The sequence below is a fragment of the Populus alba genome, chromosome 13, assembly GCF_005239225.2.
Source record: "Populus alba chromosome 13, ASM523922v2, whole genome shotgun sequence".
NCBI lineage: Eukaryota > Viridiplantae > Streptophyta > Magnoliopsida > Malpighiales > Salicaceae > Populus > Populus alba.
Window position 1 is genome coordinate 15466654 of NC_133296.1, and position 20914 is coordinate 15487567.

Genomic DNA, 20914 nt, shown 5'->3' on the forward strand with positions numbered 1-20914 from the left:
AGGAAGTTTCTTTGATGTCATGTCGTTCTCTCCTCTGCTTGCTGAACTGGACTGGACTCTGCTGCTTGGTAGTGATGCCATTAAAGTACTCCTCTGCAGAGCCACATGGAGCCCGAGAAATGGACTCCTTAGCTCCCATGGCTGCGCAACTCCAAGCCTCCAGGTTTCATAAATGAATTTACGAGTCGCTAAGGTCCTCGCTCACCTCTGTCAATCAACCACTAGGCTATGCTAACCAGAAGAAATATTGTTTTAAGAGCAAGGCTAGTGATCATGAAACCCTGGGACATCAAAAAAACTTCCTGAAGCTGTATTTAATTACAATCGTGTTGCTGGTTCTTCTCGACTTCTCCTCGTGATCGATAATTTAGTAGGGAGTTATTAAGGGAGATTTTTGTTGATTTTGACTTAACACTACAAATTAATTATAGAAATTTAAAATGGTTCAGTTGAGATGATAGCAGAACCGTCTACCTCATTATATTGATAAATGGAAAATTGAGCTCGACCAAATGATCTTATTTTAATAAAAATAATGTGTTTTTAAATTGATTTTATGATCCAATTATCAAATGAACTCCTTTTCAAATTAGTTCTTGTACAAGTCTAACAACTAAATTATTGATATTTGTGTGAATTCTTCTTAGAAAATAATATAAATTATATTTTGAAATTTTATATAATAATTAAAGTTTTCTGATTGAATTAATTTTTAACATGGTATCAAAATTTTGATAATTAAATAGTCATGAGTTTAAATCTCACTATCTATATTTATTTGATATAAATTAAATACAAGATAGTATGGAATTATACAGATTTTAAGTTTTAAAAATCTTTTATTTAAATAAATATATCAACAAATAATATAAATTATATTATAAAATTTCTCCTAATAATTTAAATTTTTGAATTGAATTAATTTCACCTTCAACGCATGGGACACCAATGATTTTGATTTGAGCCATCGTGCTGTTGCAACTATTGTTAGCGATCCTTCTACCCTAGTCGCAAGAACATAGCTGAAGAATTTTCACCATGGCATTCTATGGTTTATAACTCAACAAAATATGCTCCTAGATTAAGGCATATAGCCTCTTGTTGGTGTACATTTGTCAATTTGGCAGATTTCTTCTACCTTCATTGATTTAAATCATAAGCTAAAATATCCATAATTTCTGGATTAAGGAAAATATGTCAGCTAGTTCAGACCAGGTACAAGCAAGAAAAACTTTGTGGTAATAATATAGACAAGAGTTTTGTTTTGTGGAATTCTTGCCATAGTTTAGATGTGGGAAGGCGAGGAGTTTCAGAATTCGGAATTTTAATTTATTGGGCCTCTACATTTAAAATATTTTTCTTCGCTAGACCAGAAAGATCATGGGCCTGATGGACTTAAAGCTATGGCTCGTCTTGGTTATTAGACGTTCGTTTTTAGCCGAGGCTTGGTTTTCAGCCCTTGGAAAACTGCGGCTGTTTAGGCACTCCATACTTATTGGATCTTCTTCAAAGATCCACTTAAGCCTATTCTGGTAATGTTGTGATTGAAAAATATTTTTAAATTTATTTAGTTATTTTTATTTTAAATTAATATGTTTTTGATATTTTCAAATCATTTTAATATTCTATATCAAAAATAATTTTTAAAAAATAAAAAATATATTATTTTAATATATTTTAAAATAAAAAATATTTTAAAAAACAACTATTATCATATTTTTAAATATCTTGTTTGTTTTCTTTGTCACTTAGCCTCACTGGAGAAGGTATTTATAATTGACGTGTGGTTTCCGTTTTTATTTATATTTGAATGTGCTTTGCAATCTAAGTTTGTTTTGAAAAAATATCTTTTTTTATATTAATTTGGTATTTTGCGATGATTTTGATGTTTCAGCATAGAAAATCAAATCCTTGAGTGACATGGAATATCGTTTCACACTATATGAATTGACTGAGAAAAGGAAACCAATTAATAAGTGTCGAAACCAACTATTGAATTGACGAAAAAATGCTCACATAAAAATCCAGTCAGCTTCAAGGCTGCTGAGTCTTGACAGTTGGCACCCTCTTCATGCATGTACCACGAATGCCTGCTAACATCCATGGCATAGTGTACGAGAAAAGAAGGAAAAAAATCAAAGAAAGTTTGATATGTCAGTCAAAATATCAAGAATTGTTTAAAAAAAAATTAAAAAAATATTTTTTAAATGTATTTTTAATATTAGAACATCAAAATAAATTTAAAAATACTAAAATAAAATTAATTTAAAATGAAAAATATTTGTATTTAAAAAACACTTCCAATCGCAGCATGAAACACCCTCTTTAATGCTGTTGATTTGCATTTCTAATTTCTCAATATTCCACTCGAAAGTTGGAAAATTTGCAAACACTATTAGAGGACTAGAAAAATTGTCTCTTAATCTTTACGACTAGCTTGTCGTCGTGATGACTTGAAAGATACATGCTTGTTTACATGGCCACGGCTTTCAAAAGATTGGTTCAAATATAAAGAAAAAAAGATTTATTCAATTATGATTTTACATTTTACATTTGCAAACACTATTAGAGGAAGTATGCTTGCATGACTGTCACATACTACAATACATGTGTGTGTGTGAGTGAGAGAGAGAGAGAGAGAGAGAGAGAGAGAGAGAGAAAATCTAATTTCATATTATCATTACAAGATTTCATAATTTTACTAATAAAAATATTTTATAGTCTATGATTCAGAGTTTATCGGTAATTTTTTTACTGATGATATCATCAACAAAAACCAGTTAAATGCTGACGGATAATATTTCTCGGTAACTTTGTCGACGAGTATGTGAAATATCAATAAAATATATTTGTTTATAAATTTATAGGTGATCGTGGAATCTACACTAAAATATATCTTTCACCTGTCATAATCAATTTTAAGTTTAATATTATTGGATATTACATGTAGATCTTCTTCTACCATAATTACTGCATCCATCCATTACGTGGCATTCACAGAGGCGGAGCTAGAATTATTTGTTAGAGGGGGCAAAATTAATATAATAAAATATAATATTTGTTTTTTCTGAATATTCAGACATTAAAGATTGATATGGCCCTAGATTAATGTATGCCCTTAGAATTTTATCTTGTTGATTAACCGGGTATTCTCAAATTTAAGGAAGATTATTTAGATATTTAATTAAATGAACAATGTCGATTCTGATAAGAAGTTGCTCACTAATCAACGCAGGTTCTTCATAAACTGAAGCATACTAGGACTACTTAACCATAACTTCAACATTACACATTAGAATTGGTTTACCAGGTTGTGAGCCATCAATATTTTTTTTTTTCAAAAAAAGAATCAATTCTTTTTTATTTTGTTCATGGTTCAACTTAAAATCAAAAATATATTTCATAAGAAAAAATTGATAATTTTGATGGCTTTGTTAAAAACAAAACATAAAAAAAAAATCCAAGTATAATTAAAACAAACCAATAAAATATATCTAATTAATTAGAGAAAAAAAATCATTATAATAAGAATTCAAAAAACAATTGGTAGAACTAGCAGATCTGAGGAAAAAAAAGAGCAAAAATAGTAAAATTATATAAAAAAAACCTCATGAAATTATTAACAAATATATCAAAACAAAGCAAAAATAGATTTTAAATTTAAATTATCTTATTTTGTTTTATAAAAAATAAATTAATTGATGGCTCTACTTTAATTTTTTTTGTATAAAAATTTTGCTCATGATTTGTATTTTTATTTCTCTATTTAATCGAACATAAGATTTAAATTAAGATAAATTGGTGGCTCTATGGCTCTATTTTTTAATTTACAAAATAATTTCTCTATATATTTTTCTTTCCACGTATGTGAAGGGAAGAATGAATTGAAAATTAAAAAGAAAGTCACTGTAATAAGGCCCACCTTGACCTGTGGGTAATGAAACCCCCCCACCCCCCCCGGCCATCCATGTTTTCGCATGTCAATTACATGAATGTGTGTGTAACAGCAAAAAAAAATCTAATTTCATATTATCATTACAAGATTTTATAGTTTTACCAATAAAAATATTTCATCAGTCTATGAATCAGAGTTTTGTCAATAATTTTTTATTAATGACATCATCAACAAAAACCAATTAAATGCTGACAAACAATATTTCTCGGTAACTTTGTCGACAAGTATGTGAAATATCAATAAAATATATATGTTTATAAATTTATCGGTGATAGTGGAATCTACACTAAAATATATCTTTCAAGCGTGATAATCAATTTTAAGTTTAATATTATTGGATATTACATGTGGATCTTCTTCTACCATAATTATTGCATCCATCCATTGCGTGGCATCCATGTTTTCGCAAGTCAATTACATGAATGTGTTGCACAATATAGAGAGATACGTGACTTTAGGTGCCCTACTCCGAAGCTTCCCAAGCCCCACACTTTAATTTTCTACCTTGATGCATTCTCGATCTTTTGAAGAATCAACTTATTAGTTCCTCAGTATATTCAGACGTGGCCCCAACAAGATTTTATATAAAATCATATTGAGAGTTATCTAGTTATATTCAATCAACAAACAACTCAATCAAAACCTGATAAAATTTAGTTTAATTTAAATAAAAATAATGAAACCTATATATTATCACGCAACTAGTAATTCGAACTGTGTTATATGATTTTCCTGTAACTCGATTAAAACCATATAAAATCTAGTTTGATTTAAATAAAAATAATAATACTTATTATCACCCAGCTAATAACTCAAATCATATTTTATAACTATGGTTCACTTATAATTCGATCAAAACCTGATAAAATCTAATTTAATTTAAATAAAAATAATAATTATTTAATTAATAATTCAGGCTGTCTTTTATAACTAGGATTTGATGGAAGCATTGCACATTGGAAGATTCATGGCATTTTCTCAAGTGCATATTAGTCTTATTAGTCTATGAAGTCAAGTTCCGTGATCAAACCCAAAATCTCACATTCCCACTATCACTTTGAAGCGTGGATGCACATGAGTATTTTATAGCATCAGAGGGACAGCTGAAGCTGCAATGAAATTGTCTTGAAGGATTGAATAAATGCTTTTCCATGTTCTTGGAGAGAAAGTATTTGAAAAACGAGCCTTCCTTGACGTATAATAGGAACCCATGCCGTCTGCAGTTGATGGCGAAATTAACCTTTCGAAGTGAATGCCATCCCCTTCTTAAATATTTAAAAAACAATTTTAATTCAATAACTTAAATTATTAAATGAAGTTTCAAGATATAATTTATATTATTTTTTAACATATTTTTTTAAGTAAAAACTTTTCAAGGTTTAAAACTTGCACCGACTATTTTACCTTATACTTAATTTTTATCAAATAAATAAGGATAATAAGATTTCGAACTCGTGACCATTTGGATCATCAAGGCTCTGATACTATATTATAAAATCAATTCAACCTAATAATTTAAGCTGTTAGTTCTAACAGCAGTTGTAGAGATTAAATTACTCTTTAATCTTTGGTTTTGAGTGATATTATAATCTAGTCCCTTTTGTTTTAAGAACCTAAACATGATCCCTTGACTATTACTGACCGTTGTCTCATTAAACGCCTTCGTTTTTCCTTAAGCTTAAGAAGTTAAAATCATCCAAGGAGACATCAACATATTTTGAAATAAGACCGTGAACAAGAGCCGAGGGATGGAACTGTAGACTTTAAGAACGAAGGGCTAAGTTATAATTATATTAAAAATGAGGGACTAGAGAATAATATAGTATTGTATATAAAAATATATTTGAGTGTATGATAATTCTCATCATTATAGTATGGTGGCACTTGGCACTATCTACTTCCTAATGCTTATAAAAAATATGCAGTCAAAAAGACTTGAGAATAGAAACCTTGTTTGGATTAAAGATGCTGGTCGGTATTCAGTAAGCCCAATTGTGATTGTGTTTTTAAATATTTTTTATTTAAAAATGTATTAAAATAATATTTTTTTTTATTTTTAAAAATTTATTTTTGACATCGGCCTATTCAAAATAATTTAAAAATACTAAAAAAAATATTAATTAATTTAAAGTAAAAAAATAAACAAATTTAATTTTTTAAATTTTTTTTTAAATAAACAAATAAACAGAAAGGTAAAGAATATACCATGAATAATTTTGGTTGGAAACTTCCAGAGAAAGGCTTGTTGGATGACATTATTTACATTTGAGTACAGTTGACTTGAGTGTGCGGTGATAACAACCTGGAAATTGACGGTTCCTTTACAAGCACAGCCTTAACCAATCAGAGCGAGCCACTTGCCAGAATCATTGTGGTAACTAAGCATTTCCTTGATTATGTAATTACCAAATCATTGTGGTAATATTTTTTTTTTCCTGCCAATCAATCTATCTGTTTGGAGTGTATTGCAACATGGTTAAAATTGTCTTTCGCTTCTATTATAGTTTTAAAAGTAATTGGTTAATTAATATATATTGTAGTTTTGTATGGTCTTATTAAAAACTCTATATTAAAACCTAAATTAAAAAAGAAATTATAATATATTGTTTTTTTAAACCTAGAAATTTTTTTAAAAGTAGAAATTGTTTAATTTTTTTATCCGTTAATTTTTAAATTTTTAATTTACAATAAAAGAATTATTACCGATAGATTATAAATTACCAACGAGAGTTTTTTCAATAAGCTATTTCCGTCCATGAACCTTTCGGTAAAATATTTACCAACGGATTGTAAGTTTAAATACCGATGAAAATTTCTGTTGATAAAATTGTTAAATCTAGTAGTGTTTTTAAGCGAAAGTATTTTGAAAAACTATTCCGACCACACTCCCAAATAGTTACTTCTTATTTGTTTTTACATTTTCAAAAGTGTTTTTTTTTTAAAAAAATTTATTTTTATTTTTTCTTTGTTTTAAATTAATATTTTTCTGGTGTTTTTAGATTATTTTTATACGTTGATGTTAAAAATAATTTTTTTAAAAATAAAAATAATATTATTTTGATAAATTTTCAAATAAAAAATAATTATAACTACATTCCCAAACATTCCACATTCTACTCTCTCTCTCTCTCTCTATATATTCCTATTCCTATTTATAGATTTATTTATCTGGAAAATCTAGAATGCATAGCTGAAAAGACGTGGGGAGGTTGGAATTCCCTTTCAATATTAATTATCCAGTCCTGTTAGAATATTTCAAGAAATTAACTTGATCCATGCCTTCTTAACTAAATTAAACGGAAACTCTTAATGTTGTTTAAATCCTAATCTTAGAAAATTAATTCGATTTGTAGACATAATACAAGGAATGCGTACTCAGGCAAAATCTATGTCATGTCAAAATTAATATATGTCAGTGGGTCTGCTAGATCAGGCAAAATCAACTGTCACCATGTCTTGCATGTTTTCGCCATCACCGCTTTGACTTTGACTCCATTTCAGGCATTCTCTGTATGGAGGCCATTTTTTTAATTTTTTGTACACGATGGTCCATCTCCATGACCCCCAAGGATGGCTCGTTGATTTGATGTGCAAGATAAAAACTTTTTTCTACTCATTATATAAGACCTCGACTTCTTATTAAGTTTTTAATTCCATAATTATTTGCGTGCGTGTGTATAAACGAGTTGCTCTAAACTAAGATTATAATTTAATTAATTATTTTATTATCTTATTAAAAAATCATGCCTACCATGCTTGAATAATCTTCCTAGATCTTTGAGGACCATCAACTAGGTTCAAATATCTTGTTTTAACCGATAGTCACATCAATCTAGTTGATTATTTAACTATACATCAATGACTTACAATCTGACATGTATTCATAAGATGTAGACTCGAGTTGTTAGTAAAAAACAAAAAAGGTTTAAATTTATAAAAATATATTGGAATTTTGCTATCTTGTTTTAGAACAGGCATTCCAAGTTCAATGCTTGGATTTCTCCCAAGGCATTCAGAGAAAGTGCGTGGACATTAATTTTAGGTTTACATTATGGATTAAGTTTGGAGGGATGATTCTATGATATCGGTGACCAAATTTGATTCGGTTTGGTTTTTATAAAAAAATATAACTAAACTAAATTAAAAAAAAAAACCGAAACCGAACCGAAACCGGTTTGAACTGGTTAATTTCGGTTCGGTTTTTTTTTAGGGAAAAAACCGGTTTGGCTCAGTTTTTTTTCGGTTTGGCTCGGTTTTTTTTTGTTTTTTTTTCGGTTCGGTTCAGTTTTATAAACCTAAAACCAATACCAAACTGAACCGGTTGGTTTTTTTCAAAATTTTAATCGGTTCAATCGGTTTTTTTTCTCGGTTTGGTTTTTTTGGTTATTTTTTTTTGGTTTTCTTGATTTCTCAGTTTTTTTTGCTCACCCCTACTGATACCCTATCTGAGCTGGTTTTTTTTCCTATAAAACAGTGGCTCGGCTAGTTCTCTTTCATGCAAGATCGATCTGCATACCCAATTGAACATATTTCTGATTAAAAACAACCATTTTACTCATCCATTTTCTACATATATATATATATATATATATATATATATAGAGAGAGAGAGAGAGAGAGAGAGAGAGAGAGAGAGATTAAATTCTACTCCCATATGACTAGTACTGTTCTATTACAAATCTGATAACCTGATGAAGTTCAAACAACTCCTTCCAGTTCAAACTAGTAGTCTAGATTCTAGACTTCAAAGAAAGAGTTTTATAATCTGAACTAATTAATTACTGCCTTCCAGTTCCTGCATCACTTGCTGGATCCAATTTGTACCATCATCGTCGTAGTTGGAAGCATAGAAAGACATGTATCCTAATTCTTCTGTCAAGAACAATGATTCATAAGCATCTTGGTTGTAATTGTTGTCTACAAAAAATGGCTGGTTCCAGAAATCTGAACCTGAGTCTTGAAATATCTCCATTGAAGAGAAACTATCCTCGGCAACGCTATTCATGCCTGACACAGAATCATTACTCATGGAGGAGAACTCACTGCAAGATATTTCTTGAGATGAAGGAAAGTTCTCTACATTTTTTTCTTGATGAACAGATTCAGAGGGAGTATTGACAGAAACACTGTCAGTTTCAGACTTTTTAGTCTGAATAACTTCAGATTGTGAAGATTCACTTGACTGCTCTTTATTCATCACCTCAGAAGGAACTGGTTGGTTTTGCTTCACTCTCTTGCTCAAGTTGGTATGCCAGTGATTTTTAATTTCGTTGTCTGTTCTTCCAGGTAATTTCCTAGAAATAATAGACCATCTGTAGAAGAAAAGGTCACACATCGTCAATCATTTTCATCATATTTGCTTCGAATTTTCCAGTCAATAGAATGTTTTCTTAACATTTACATGGAAGAAGCAGCATGCATGCTGTGAAGAAAATTTTAATGAAGTTGCTTTCATGTTGAGTCCATACCTATTTCCAAGTTCTTCATGCATTTGAATGATCAAATTATCCTCTTCTTCGGAGAAATTTCCTCGCTTTACGTCCGGCCGGAGATAGTTCATCCATCGTAATCTGCAACTCTTGCCACACCGTGATAAACCTGCAAAACATTACCAAATTAACATGGAAATTAACCATAAAGTTGAACCAAAATTTTCTTCCTATTTTCTCTTCATGACAAAGAAAAGCAAAAGATCATATCATACCAAGACACAGGAAGCAAAAAAATTATCAGAAATAAGAAAACGTTGGTGAATTTTTCTTTTTCGAAACCCATTTTATTCGTAGCTTCGAAGAAGCAAAAAGAAAGTTGTATCTCAATATTTACCAGCAAACTTGGGAAGTTGGCGCCAATTCCAGTGGCCATATTTCTGAATATAAACTCTCAGCTTTTCATCTTCTTCTATACTCCATGAACCTTTCCTGATTCCATTTTTATCAATAGAGGCTGATTTGACCATCTTTCTGTAGCTAATAAGTAGAGCCTTTCTAGTTTCTATAATTCCTATGTTGAGGGATAAGGCTATAAAGTGTTACCAAGTAAGGCAAGCGTGTGTGTTTGTGTGTGTTTGTATACATATATATATATAAGGCAAGCGTGTGTGTTCGTGTGTGTATCTTCCATTACATCATAAATTTGGACACAAAAAATGTATTCAAACCAAAGGAAATTAAAAGAATTGAACATCATGAATTTGAACACAAAAGCTATTCAAACTAGAGGAGGAGAATTGTCCGCAACCATGTAAAGTGGATCAATTATTATATATTTTAAGGAAATTGAGGGCCCATTAGAAAGTGCAATGATGTTTTCTCTTTTCAAAATTGAATAGAGCCATGTTTAGAGTGAACATGGAGGCTTCCAAAAAGCGTTTTCTCTCGGTCAAAGTCAGATGACCATACACTGTCCAGCATTGCTTTAGTTCTAGTCTAGTCAATTGATTGCCAAAAACAACAAAAAAGGAAAGGAAGGGGAAAAAAACCTTGATTATAATTACTTTTGGATCTGTATTTTAAACCATGTTGTTTTAAATTTTAAATTTTTAAATTAATTTTTTGGTATTTTTTTATGTATTAATATCAAAAATAATTTTTAAAAAATAAAAAAAATATTATTTTAATATATTTATAAATAAAAAATATTTAAAAAAACAATCAATATTTTTTTTTCTCAGGAGAGTGGGTATAGTAGGCACCCTCTCTTCTTAAAATAACTCCTTTATCTTCACGACAATTTCAACGAAATTTGCGTTCGAGATCCATTTTAACATGTCAAGCCACTTAGAAAACAAAATCTAACATGCTTTCAGTCTTCTTAAAAAAATAAATAAATAAAACTACTATCTCATCCCTGTATTTTTGATGAAATAATAAGTTAATCCCTTTGAGTTAAGAAACTTAATATCAAATCCCTATATTTTTCATATTTATTTGTAACTTAGTATTTGTGTTGTTTTTTCAAGAAAATTTAATCGTTTTTCTAAATATCTTTCATTAATGTTTAATAAAAGTTTTTAATCTTAGAAAAAATAAAAATAAAAATAAAATGTATTTTTTAAAAAAAGTGATTTGGCGATTTAAAAACAATTAACAGTCAATTTTGTAACTATTTTAAAAAACCAGAGGTATTAACTTACAGGAACTAAATGAAAATCAGAGTATCGATTTGTTTCTTTCACACCAAAACTAAATCATCTATATAAAAAATTTACGTTTCTTTTCTTTTATTTTCTTTCTCAAGTGTTTTGCTTTGAAAATTAATCATGTAAATGGATCAGTACCTTATTAATAGTTGAAAGAAAACAATTTATTTCTTAAAAATAAATGTTACCCTTCATTACGAGTAGTGGATCAATGTGTTGATGCAGAAGAAGCCAATTATTGTTGTTGTGACAATTCATGATACTAACTTCTTAGAAAATATATATATTTCCTTCGGATTTTAAGGGCATAAATCCAAATTTAAAAAAGGTTTTTTAAATTGAGGTTTTTTTTCCTAATTTAGTCAAAAATAGACATTGTAAAAAGCTTCATCTCTTGCAATTTGATATAAGCTCCCAAAAACTTCCTTAAGTTCCATTTCTCATAATATTCTGATCAAATCTATATAGAATACATTTTTCCTTATGTAACCATTCCTAATTAGTTCGCAAAAGTGTTTTTGTAACAGGCTCATGGCCCAGGAATAGGCCCAGGAAAGGCATTCGTCCATCCTATATATAGGCCCAGGAACAGGAAAGGCGGGTCTGTCTCAGACTCTCAGGTCTACTTACGTAGACTTTTTTGTAACAGACTCATGGCCGTTGTTTTTACTGGACCTTTGGGCTGTTTTGAATTTTTTGTTTTGAGTTGTTCTGGGCTTTTTGGTAACAGGCTCATGGCCATTGTTTTCATTGGGCCTTTAGGTTGTTTTGGCCTTTTTTTATTTCATACCTTGGTATCCTTTTTTTTTTATTTTTTTATTTTTTGGTTTTTGGTTTTAAATTTTATTATTTAATATAGATTTTTTATTTAATATTTTATCCTTTTTTGGTTTTTTATTAGTTAGTATTGGGTTGAGTTTTTTTATTGGTCCTTTGGGTTTGCTTGGCCCTATTTTTTTTTAATCTTTTAGTTTTTTTTTTTTAAATTCCATCATTTAATTTGAGATTTTTATTATTCAATATTAGAATAATAAAAAATAGGTTTTTTTTTATTTTTATCATATAGTAAAATAAAAAAATTACTTTAAACAAGTAAAATCCATAACTTGGGTCACATATTTGAAAGATTGATTAAGGTTAATCTAACATTTGTTTTTTTAAAAAAAAACAATATACTCAATCAATAAAATCATATCAAGATAATTTTCACATAATTTTCTTATTTAGTATTATTTTATATATATTTTTTTACATGTTTAGATTTTTTTTTTCTTCGAGCTTCAGCATAGCTTGTACTTGTAAACCAATTGGTCATTATTATTATAAAGGATTTTGTCAATTTTTTTTTAATGTAATTAGTTGGAATTCCTGTATTAGCTTTTGGTACATTATGCTATAAGGATAATAATGTATTTGTTTGAGTTATCTTATCACTTAATGACTATCTTTTATATATATAATTTAAAAATGAATATATATATATATATATATATATATATATATATATATATATATATATATATATATGAAATCACAAGCTAAATTGGTCAACTTAGATTAATTGAGACAATTTAAAATTATATTATTTTAATCTTTTAAAAAAGTTACTTATAAATTAGTTTAACTAGATAGGCTGAATTTTGTTTGGACATTGCCCATTTACAATAGAAAATGGGCTCAAACAAACCTTAAGGTATTTTCGCTTCCATTTTGAGCAATTGGAAACTGTTCCTCATGGATCAAGGTTGGGCCTAAGCTGAGGCAGCACAAGTTGTAATTTATTTATTTAGCAAATTACCCATCAAATTGACGAGTGCTTTCTATGTACTAGTAGCTAGTATGATGTTTCAATCCTATATATTTATTTACTTAAATTTTATTAAAAATAAAAAATAAAATACATATGCACTGAGGTATCATGCGATCCCACCTCGTACATCAATTATTGAAATGTTAGAATACAATACCTTAAGGATTCTCTATCAAAAATTATATTTTAATATTTTTAGATATATTCATTTTATTATTTTTTAAAATATATAAATAATAATAAATCCCATAACAAAAAAAAGAGAGAGAAATAATTAATTAATTTAAACAACAACCATAATAAAAATACTAGCCACGTTATGGTTTAATTTAACTATATTCATTAGTTTTATCATATAAATTATATTGCTGGAGAAAATTAATATAAAATATTGATCAAACACACTAAATTCTTTCCGATATTGAGAATATATAATTGAATTTCATTAAATGGCCTTGGATGCATGTGCAAATTTTAGATGAATTTGAAAAGTATTGGATACATATCGTGGATTAAATAACACATTGATACAATCTAGCTTAAAATTTTTACGAGGTTAGATGAAATTTCCTGAATGATTTTATATTAAGTTTTTTAATATATTCTTTCTTTTAGATTTCATACTTGTATATTCATCACTGAAGTTTTTAATTTAATTAAAAGAATGGGGTGGTAGAATCTTAATTGATGATAATTTGATTATTGAAGTTATAATATTATATTGAAAAACTATCTCAAATAAAAAATTTAAATTGTTAGACAAAATCTTATAAATAGTTTTATATTAACTCTCTAAGTAAAATTTTAAACTATAGATGATATTTTATTTTTATTTTTTTTTATGAGAATTAAACTATATAAAAGTAATAATGAAAAAGAGGGATATTTAAGTGTTTAGATGTCTCATCCTATATTAGTACAAGTGATCATTTCCGGTTTGTTTTGGTTTTTATTTATAAAAAACAACAAAGTTGGTCTTTTTTTTAAAAATCAAAACGGGGTTAAATGATAGGTTTCGGTGATTTGAGAGGGAAGGGTAGCAAACGTGGTTGAAAAGAGGTGATTTTATGCTTGTAATTATGGTGATGGTCTTGCAATGGCTGACGGTGGTCGTTTAATTGATTTCCAACTTGCAAATGATTTTGAAACCAATTATAAGTATAATTCTCCTTTAGAGATTGCAGCTTCCTAGATTTTGATTTGGGTTTGAAGATTGCAAGTTCCTGGTTTCGAGGTGGCAGGAAAATGAAGATGGATTAATTAATTATAAAGGTATAACTCTGGATATTAAATTAATTATAATAATATTTTTTATAACATTTTTTTTTTACCATGATCGCTTGCACTTGACTTGATAAATAGTGTTATCAATTATATAAATAATATAATGTGAAATGTAATTTTTTAAAAGATGGGCGACAGGGTCCAAGTAATTCTTCCAAAATAAAATTTTACATTTATATGTTGAGTTAAAATTTCAAATTAATTTGTGAGGTATATTTTACAGAAAACAATCCTTTGATCACATGAAAAAAAAAAAAAAAAACAGAGAGAGTCATTGCTATTTGATCCTATATTTTAAATAAAATAATTAGATAATCCCTTTATTTTTGAAAATATAATATTAAATCCCTATATTTTCATATTTTATTATAATTTGGTCCTTATATTTGTTTTTTTTTTTTATCACAATAAGATTATTTTTTCAAAATTTATTTCATTTGTAATCAAATTTTCCAAACTTACCTATCGCAGAAAAATTAAAAGTGTATTTAAAAAATAATTAATTTTTTTTAAAAAAGAGTTAAGGGACTAACTTACAAAACCAATATATAATTCAAGATCATTAATTGTTTTGTTAGTAATGTAAAATACAACAACAACAATTCAAGCCTTCGTTGTTTTGCTCGATGAAAGACAAAATAGATTAATTAATAAATAAAGAAAAGAATGAGGAAAATATTATTGAATGTCTGTTTCATTAATGAATGAATGAATTAATTATTATTAAAAAAGAATTCCTATCATCCCCCACCCAGCGATCAGTCGTTCAAACTACTATTGCACTAATATTTCAACCGAAAGCCCAACTATACCTAATATATTTTCTGTCGGGCGAGCCTGTGTCCCCTTACAATAAAATCATATTTTACCACCAGAAAGTCAAACACATTACGAGTGTATTTGATAATTTGTGCCTCTATTTTTTTAAAAAAATATTTTTATATTTTATTTTAATTTATTATATCAGGAGATCAAATTTTCTAGAAAAAGACTAGAAAAAATCTAATTTAATGCCTATCTAGATAAAAATAAATAAATTAAATTCACTTTAAAAAAGAAATGAATTGAGAAAATAAACACATCCCTAAAGAACAAATCAAGCATAATCAAGTAGGGGATGTGGGATTTATTTTATTTCCCATCTAGATATACAGTGCTCCTATGAGTTGCCAAAAACTAATTTAATGCCTATCTAGATAAAAATAAATAAATTAAATTCACTTTAAAAAAGGATTGAATTGAGAAAATAAACACTTCTCTAAAGAACAAATCAAGCATAATCAAGTAGGGAATGTGGAATTTGTTTTCTTTCCCGTCTAGATATACAGCTCTCCTATGAGTTGCCCCTCAATAATTCAACTAGCTTGCTAGAATTCCAACCACACCCATAAAAAGAAAATAATTATCATGCCCAAAAGAAGTAAGTGACCATTTTTATTTCGCCTTCATTCACGCAGTACTTTTGTCTATCAAACACCGTCACAAGCATCATGGTAGGAGAATGGGAGGCACAGTGTACAGAATAACTTCACATCCGTTCAAAAACTTTTACTGGAAGAGACATGGTGATCAGAGACAATCAAAATATTTGCAAATTTTAATTAGTACAGGTTACAATCCTCCATGTCGATGAAAGCAAAAGGGGTTGAAATTTCTCCATCAAAAAATGGGGAGTCAGGGTCCACCAAGGGTGCCATATAGTCATCTGGCATGAAGTAATCGTCAGACAAGAAGGGTTCGGTCCAGAAATTACCACTTGGGACCTCGTATGCCTCCAAGAAAGCAAAATCATTATCAGAAATGAGGTCCCAGTCCGTTGCTGCTATGTTCTCAATGGTTGAAATATCACTAGATGAAGCTTGAGGAGACATTGTACTTGTGGGGCTTTCAATTATTTGATTACTCGTAGCAGGATCTTGTGTGCTTATGTCTGTTTCTTCTGTGTCTTTCTCTTGGTTCCTGTCATTTTGAGACAGATCATCATCTGAGGACATTTCCTTCGCTTCCTGTCCTGATTTATTTCTCAAGCGTTTCTTCAAATTTGTGTGCCAATGGTTCTTTATCTCGTTGTCAGTTCTCCCCGGTAACTGGGCAGCGATGGCAGACCATCTACATATGAACATACACCGTAATGTTGTTATATAATGTAGTGTCATGCAACGTTAATGGAGAAAAACGATACTAGTACTTTTTAACATCTACATTAATCAGATATATAGTGAAAATTATGCTTTCACTCGGACATTAGATGAACGGTCTATAAACGTCGACGATCCTCCTACACAATATATTTTAAGAAAATGGAGATGACGGTTTCCCCACAACTAGAATGAAGCATGGCATTAGTTTAAACTTTTCTGGGGAGAAAACTAAGAATAATACATCATTATTAGTCTAAAATTCAGGAGATTTTTATTGCATTCCTTGTGCTAATTACATCTATTATTTGATTAGAAAAAAAATCCAGTGAGAACTGAATGAATGAGATGATGCATCGTCTATTATTTGATTAGAAAGTTTGACAGGGTACGTAACTTTTGCTTTCCTTTTCTTTTCATCTTTTCTTAATCAAAATCAATGGAATGATTTTTTTTTTTTTTAAAGGAACAAGATAATAATGAATGAATTAGGTACCTGTTCCCCAGTGTTTCGTGTAAGCTGATGATGGTTTCCTCTTCTTCTTTACTGTAATTCCCTCTCTTGATATTTGGCCTTAAGTAATTCAGCCATCTCAATCTGCAGCTCTTACCACACCTTTGTAGACCTGATATGAAAGCAAATTGATCAATGGAGTAATTGTCGGATCGACAGTACTGCAAGTCGAATCAAGTTAATTGGGTGCAGCTGCTAAGAATCTGCTCTACAGTACTTTTAGAAATCCAACGAAGAAAGGAGCCCAAATGCATCTAAAAATGTATAGAGATGCTGAATTCCAGAAGAATAGGGTTTTTTTTTCTCAGTTTCTTTGAGCTCTCACTTCTCAAGAGCACGTACGGCCCTTAAATGCATCGGAAAATGCAGAACATTTAGAGTTCTATTAATTTGATTGTGAAAATGGAGAGGAAAAGAAAGCAAGTATGATCAATAACACAATCACATACCTGCAAACTTGGGAAGCTGTCTCCAATTCCAACAGCCATATCTAGTAACATAAGCCATCAGCTTCCTATCTTCTTCTGGTGTCCAAGCACCCTTCTTCAGTCCAGTTTTATCACAGCATGGAGTTCTCACCATTCTCACACCCTCTCTCTTACTCTCTTCCTCTCTGCGTGTGCCCCTCAAAAGCTCCAATTTTCTTGGCACCCCGTATCACTTTGATTATGCAGCTGTGAAGCTAGCTGGCTACTTATACCACACAAACCTAAGTTCAGAAAAAAAACGTGTTTCATTCTAGATTTTTAGTGCTTCCTCGCTCTTTTTTTACTACCGTCTTTTTTGGTTGTTTTCCTAATATTTTATTTATTTATTTCATGGAGGGTCTATCCAAGAAGATTCATTAATCATACCTTTTTATTATTATTATTATTATTATTATTAGTGTTCCTGTATGGAAACTAAGAGAGGCTTTTCTGTCCTATTTAGCTTGATGGAAATAAAAACAACTTCCTTGTTATGCAGTACCACGTGATGCGGTACTGTGCCATACATCTTCCTTCATCTATGGAGATCAAAAAGGAAAATTGAGATGCCAATGAATTTTTTTATTTGTTTGGAATTAATATTTTTAGATTATTTTGATGTGTTGATATAAAAAATAATTTTAAAAAATATCATTTTAATATATTTATATTTTAAAAAGCAACCACAAACCATATTTTCTAAACAGGCTATTAATCTAAATGCAGTAGCATGTTCTTTCTTTGATTGATTTTGTCAACGTTCAATCAACCTGAGTGATCATAGCCCGGTTTGATGAGCTTTTGTGCATTTAGTGCTATTTGAAATTACATTCTAAATTGTATTTTTAAGAATATAAAAAAAATTCACTTACAATTATTTTTTTATGTTTTTCCAATTGTTTTGATACCATATCAAAAATAATTTTTTTTAAAATTAAAAAAATTATTTCCATATATTTCTAAATAAAAAATATTTTAATAGGCAATCACTAATATATTATCAAACACCACTTTAATATTTTCTAATATCTCATTTTTTAAGTATGCTAAGCGTGGAATTTATTTATTAAAAATGATCTAGATTAAGAAGGTAACAGTATGTAATTTATTTTATTTTCTAAAATATTTTTTAAGTGAAAGTGAGTTTTTTTTAGTCATTCTATCTTTGATTATAAAAATATTAAGAAATTATTTTAATTTTAATTATTTCTATATAATATATTAAACTATAATTTATATTATTATTTAACAAATTCACTTTAAAAAAAAATATCAGCACGAGAGGGAGGCAAAAAATGCACAGTCTTGCATGTTTGATCCCCCAAGTCAGCATGAAGGGGAACAGTTGTGCATGTAACTTGACGACAATAACGATGCTTCAAAATGAACGATTCCGACCCCATCAACTTGTCAGTGTACATCACTATTTACCCACAAGAGACAAAGGAATAATAATAATAATAATAAAGACCATCACCAGAAGGTCAAACTCAACAGTTACCTTTTAAGACGTTCAACCACCCAAAAAATTAAGCATTAAAATATTTATATCTGTGTTTAAAAAATATTTAACACTGAAAATTATTTAAAAAATAACCATTTACTATACAAAGATGGTGATACTCTAAAATGTGAAGAAACACTATTTTTCTGGCACTCATAAAAATGGTGTATTATAATTATAATAATAATTTAAAAAAAAAAATTCAGTCTTTCTTTTGTGATAAAAATTGAAAAAAGTATTTATTTATTCATAATAAAGACTAAATTCTTCACCCAAAAAAATCAAGATTATAAATATTTTTATTAAAAAAATAATCATCTTATTATTTTATTTTTTGTGATAATTTAATTATAAAATATTTATTTTATTTTTTAAAATAAAAAATATCATGAAAAATTTATATTGTTAACTCAAAAAAATATTGATATTATTATTATAATGAGAATTAAATTTACAACATTAAATAATAATAATAATAATCTTTTATATTGCTAAGAAGTGCTTGTATGTAAAAGAAAAACAATATGAAGAATCTCTATAATTATAATTTTCAAAATTAGTATAAATTTTAAAAAAGTAAAACAATATTATATTTGAATAAGAAGTTTCAGTTTTTCTTTTTAACTCTAATTTTCCTAAAAAAAATAGAGTATTTTTTTTTATTTCTGAATATGTTCAAAGCTTTTATTAAAAAAAGAAAAAATATGCATTCAAAGTTGTATAAAAAAAACCTTGATTATTCTGAATTATTGTATTGACATGAACAATCACTATTACAGTTTTTGAAGATCATTTAACTTGATTTTTTACAAAAATAAATAAATTGTTAGCTAATTATTGGTTCTTTTACATTTTCAAAAATTAATAAAGTTTTTACATTTTTTAATTCCTAACATTTTAAGAATTTGAAATACTCCATGTATAATTAACAATAGTTATAATATGGATAATAAAGAGATAAATATAAAGAAGAAAGAGAAAATCACGCCCAAATCGATAAAAAAAAAATAGTTTGAACTCTCTAGCTATTATATGCATTATCTTTTCTGGTATTTTTTTTTTTTGTATAAAGTAATTACTCCCCAAATATTTAAGATTTCTCGTTCTTTGATAAAATGGAATGAACTTTCCTTTTCCGGGCTGTAAACCCTAGTTTCACTTCTGATCAACATGAGTGCATGCAGAGCAGTAATATTTAAAACCATGCAAGTACTCATTTCGAGTTTTTTTTTTCTTTCTTTTTTTTTTAAATTGAGATCTGAATAATATCATGATGAACATGTATAAATACAAATGGAACTGATCAGAAGATCTATCTTTACATTCCCAAGTGAATCTTATGCTGTTGTACGGAAATAACGAATCTTATGGTAAATCGCTTTCTCAAAGATTATGAAAATAAAAGATCAAGAGAAGATATATTATTAAAAAGAATGATAAACAGTGGAAAAGGTAAGAAATTAGTGACGTTCAAGTTATGAGTAACCACTGCATGTTTTCTTTATAATAAATCTGGAAGTAGTCAACTAAGAGAATGAGATTAAGAAATTTGTTTTTTTTTTTATATATATAATTTTAGATTTGAATTTATGGTTGTTTATATAATAGCTATTAAAGCTTATATAATTATTAACTTCAAGATTTATGAGATTAGTTGAGGTATATATAAGCTAATCCAAACATCTATATTAATTAAAAAATATTTTAAAAAAATATTAACAATAATTCATTCGGTAAAAAAGTACCTTCAAACGTGATTCAAGCTTGCTCATGAATCACGAGTGGCCCTCACACCAGTCGATGAGAAAGCATGTGAGCACAGTTAAAGAAACGATGAGGGCCGACAGGTTGTTAAAGAAATCATTTTGTCTTTGGAATTGCAATTTCCTTTGGTGTAGATGTGGAGACTGCTAATCTACTCCCTAATCCTGCAGTAACTTTCACAATATGTTGCAGTAACTTTCAATTTAATTGTTTTTTTTTATTATAAAAAATTATAATTCTAAGCTTGTTATTTAACACTATCTTTAAAATCAAAGTTTTGAGCTTAAAACTAATATAATTATATTATTCTGTGAACAAATTTTTTTATCTAATAGTA

The 20914-nt window shown here is 28.4% G+C and overlaps 2 protein-coding genes across 2 annotated transcripts; both read right to left on the minus strand.

The window, feature by feature from the left end:
• Positions 1 to 8590: 8590 nt before the first annotated feature.
• LOC118028163 (transcription factor MYB15-like) lies at positions 8591 to 10051 on the minus strand. Its single transcript, XM_035031702.2, has 3 exons — positions 9782 to 10051; positions 9424 to 9553; positions 8591 to 9267 (listed from the first exon to the last, which is right to left on the minus strand). Exons 1-3 carry the CDS (start codon positions 9912 to 9914, stop codon positions 8730 to 8732), a joined length of 801 nt encoding a protein of 266 aa, XP_034887593.1. The 5' UTR covers positions 9915 to 10051; the 3' UTR covers positions 8591 to 8729.
• A 5711-nt stretch (positions 10052 to 15762) lies between these two features.
• Positions 15763 to 17521, minus strand: LOC118028184 (transcription factor MYB58-like). The gene is made up of 3 exons (XM_035031722.2): positions 17292 to 17521; positions 16825 to 16954; positions 15763 to 16299 (listed from the first exon to the last, which is right to left on the minus strand). The coding sequence occupies exons 1-3, from the start codon at positions 17422 to 17424 to the stop codon at positions 15792 to 15794; spliced, it is 771 nt and encodes a 256-aa protein (XP_034887613.1). The 5' UTR covers positions 17425 to 17521; the 3' UTR covers positions 15763 to 15791.
• Positions 17522 to 20914: the final 3393 nt, after the last annotated feature.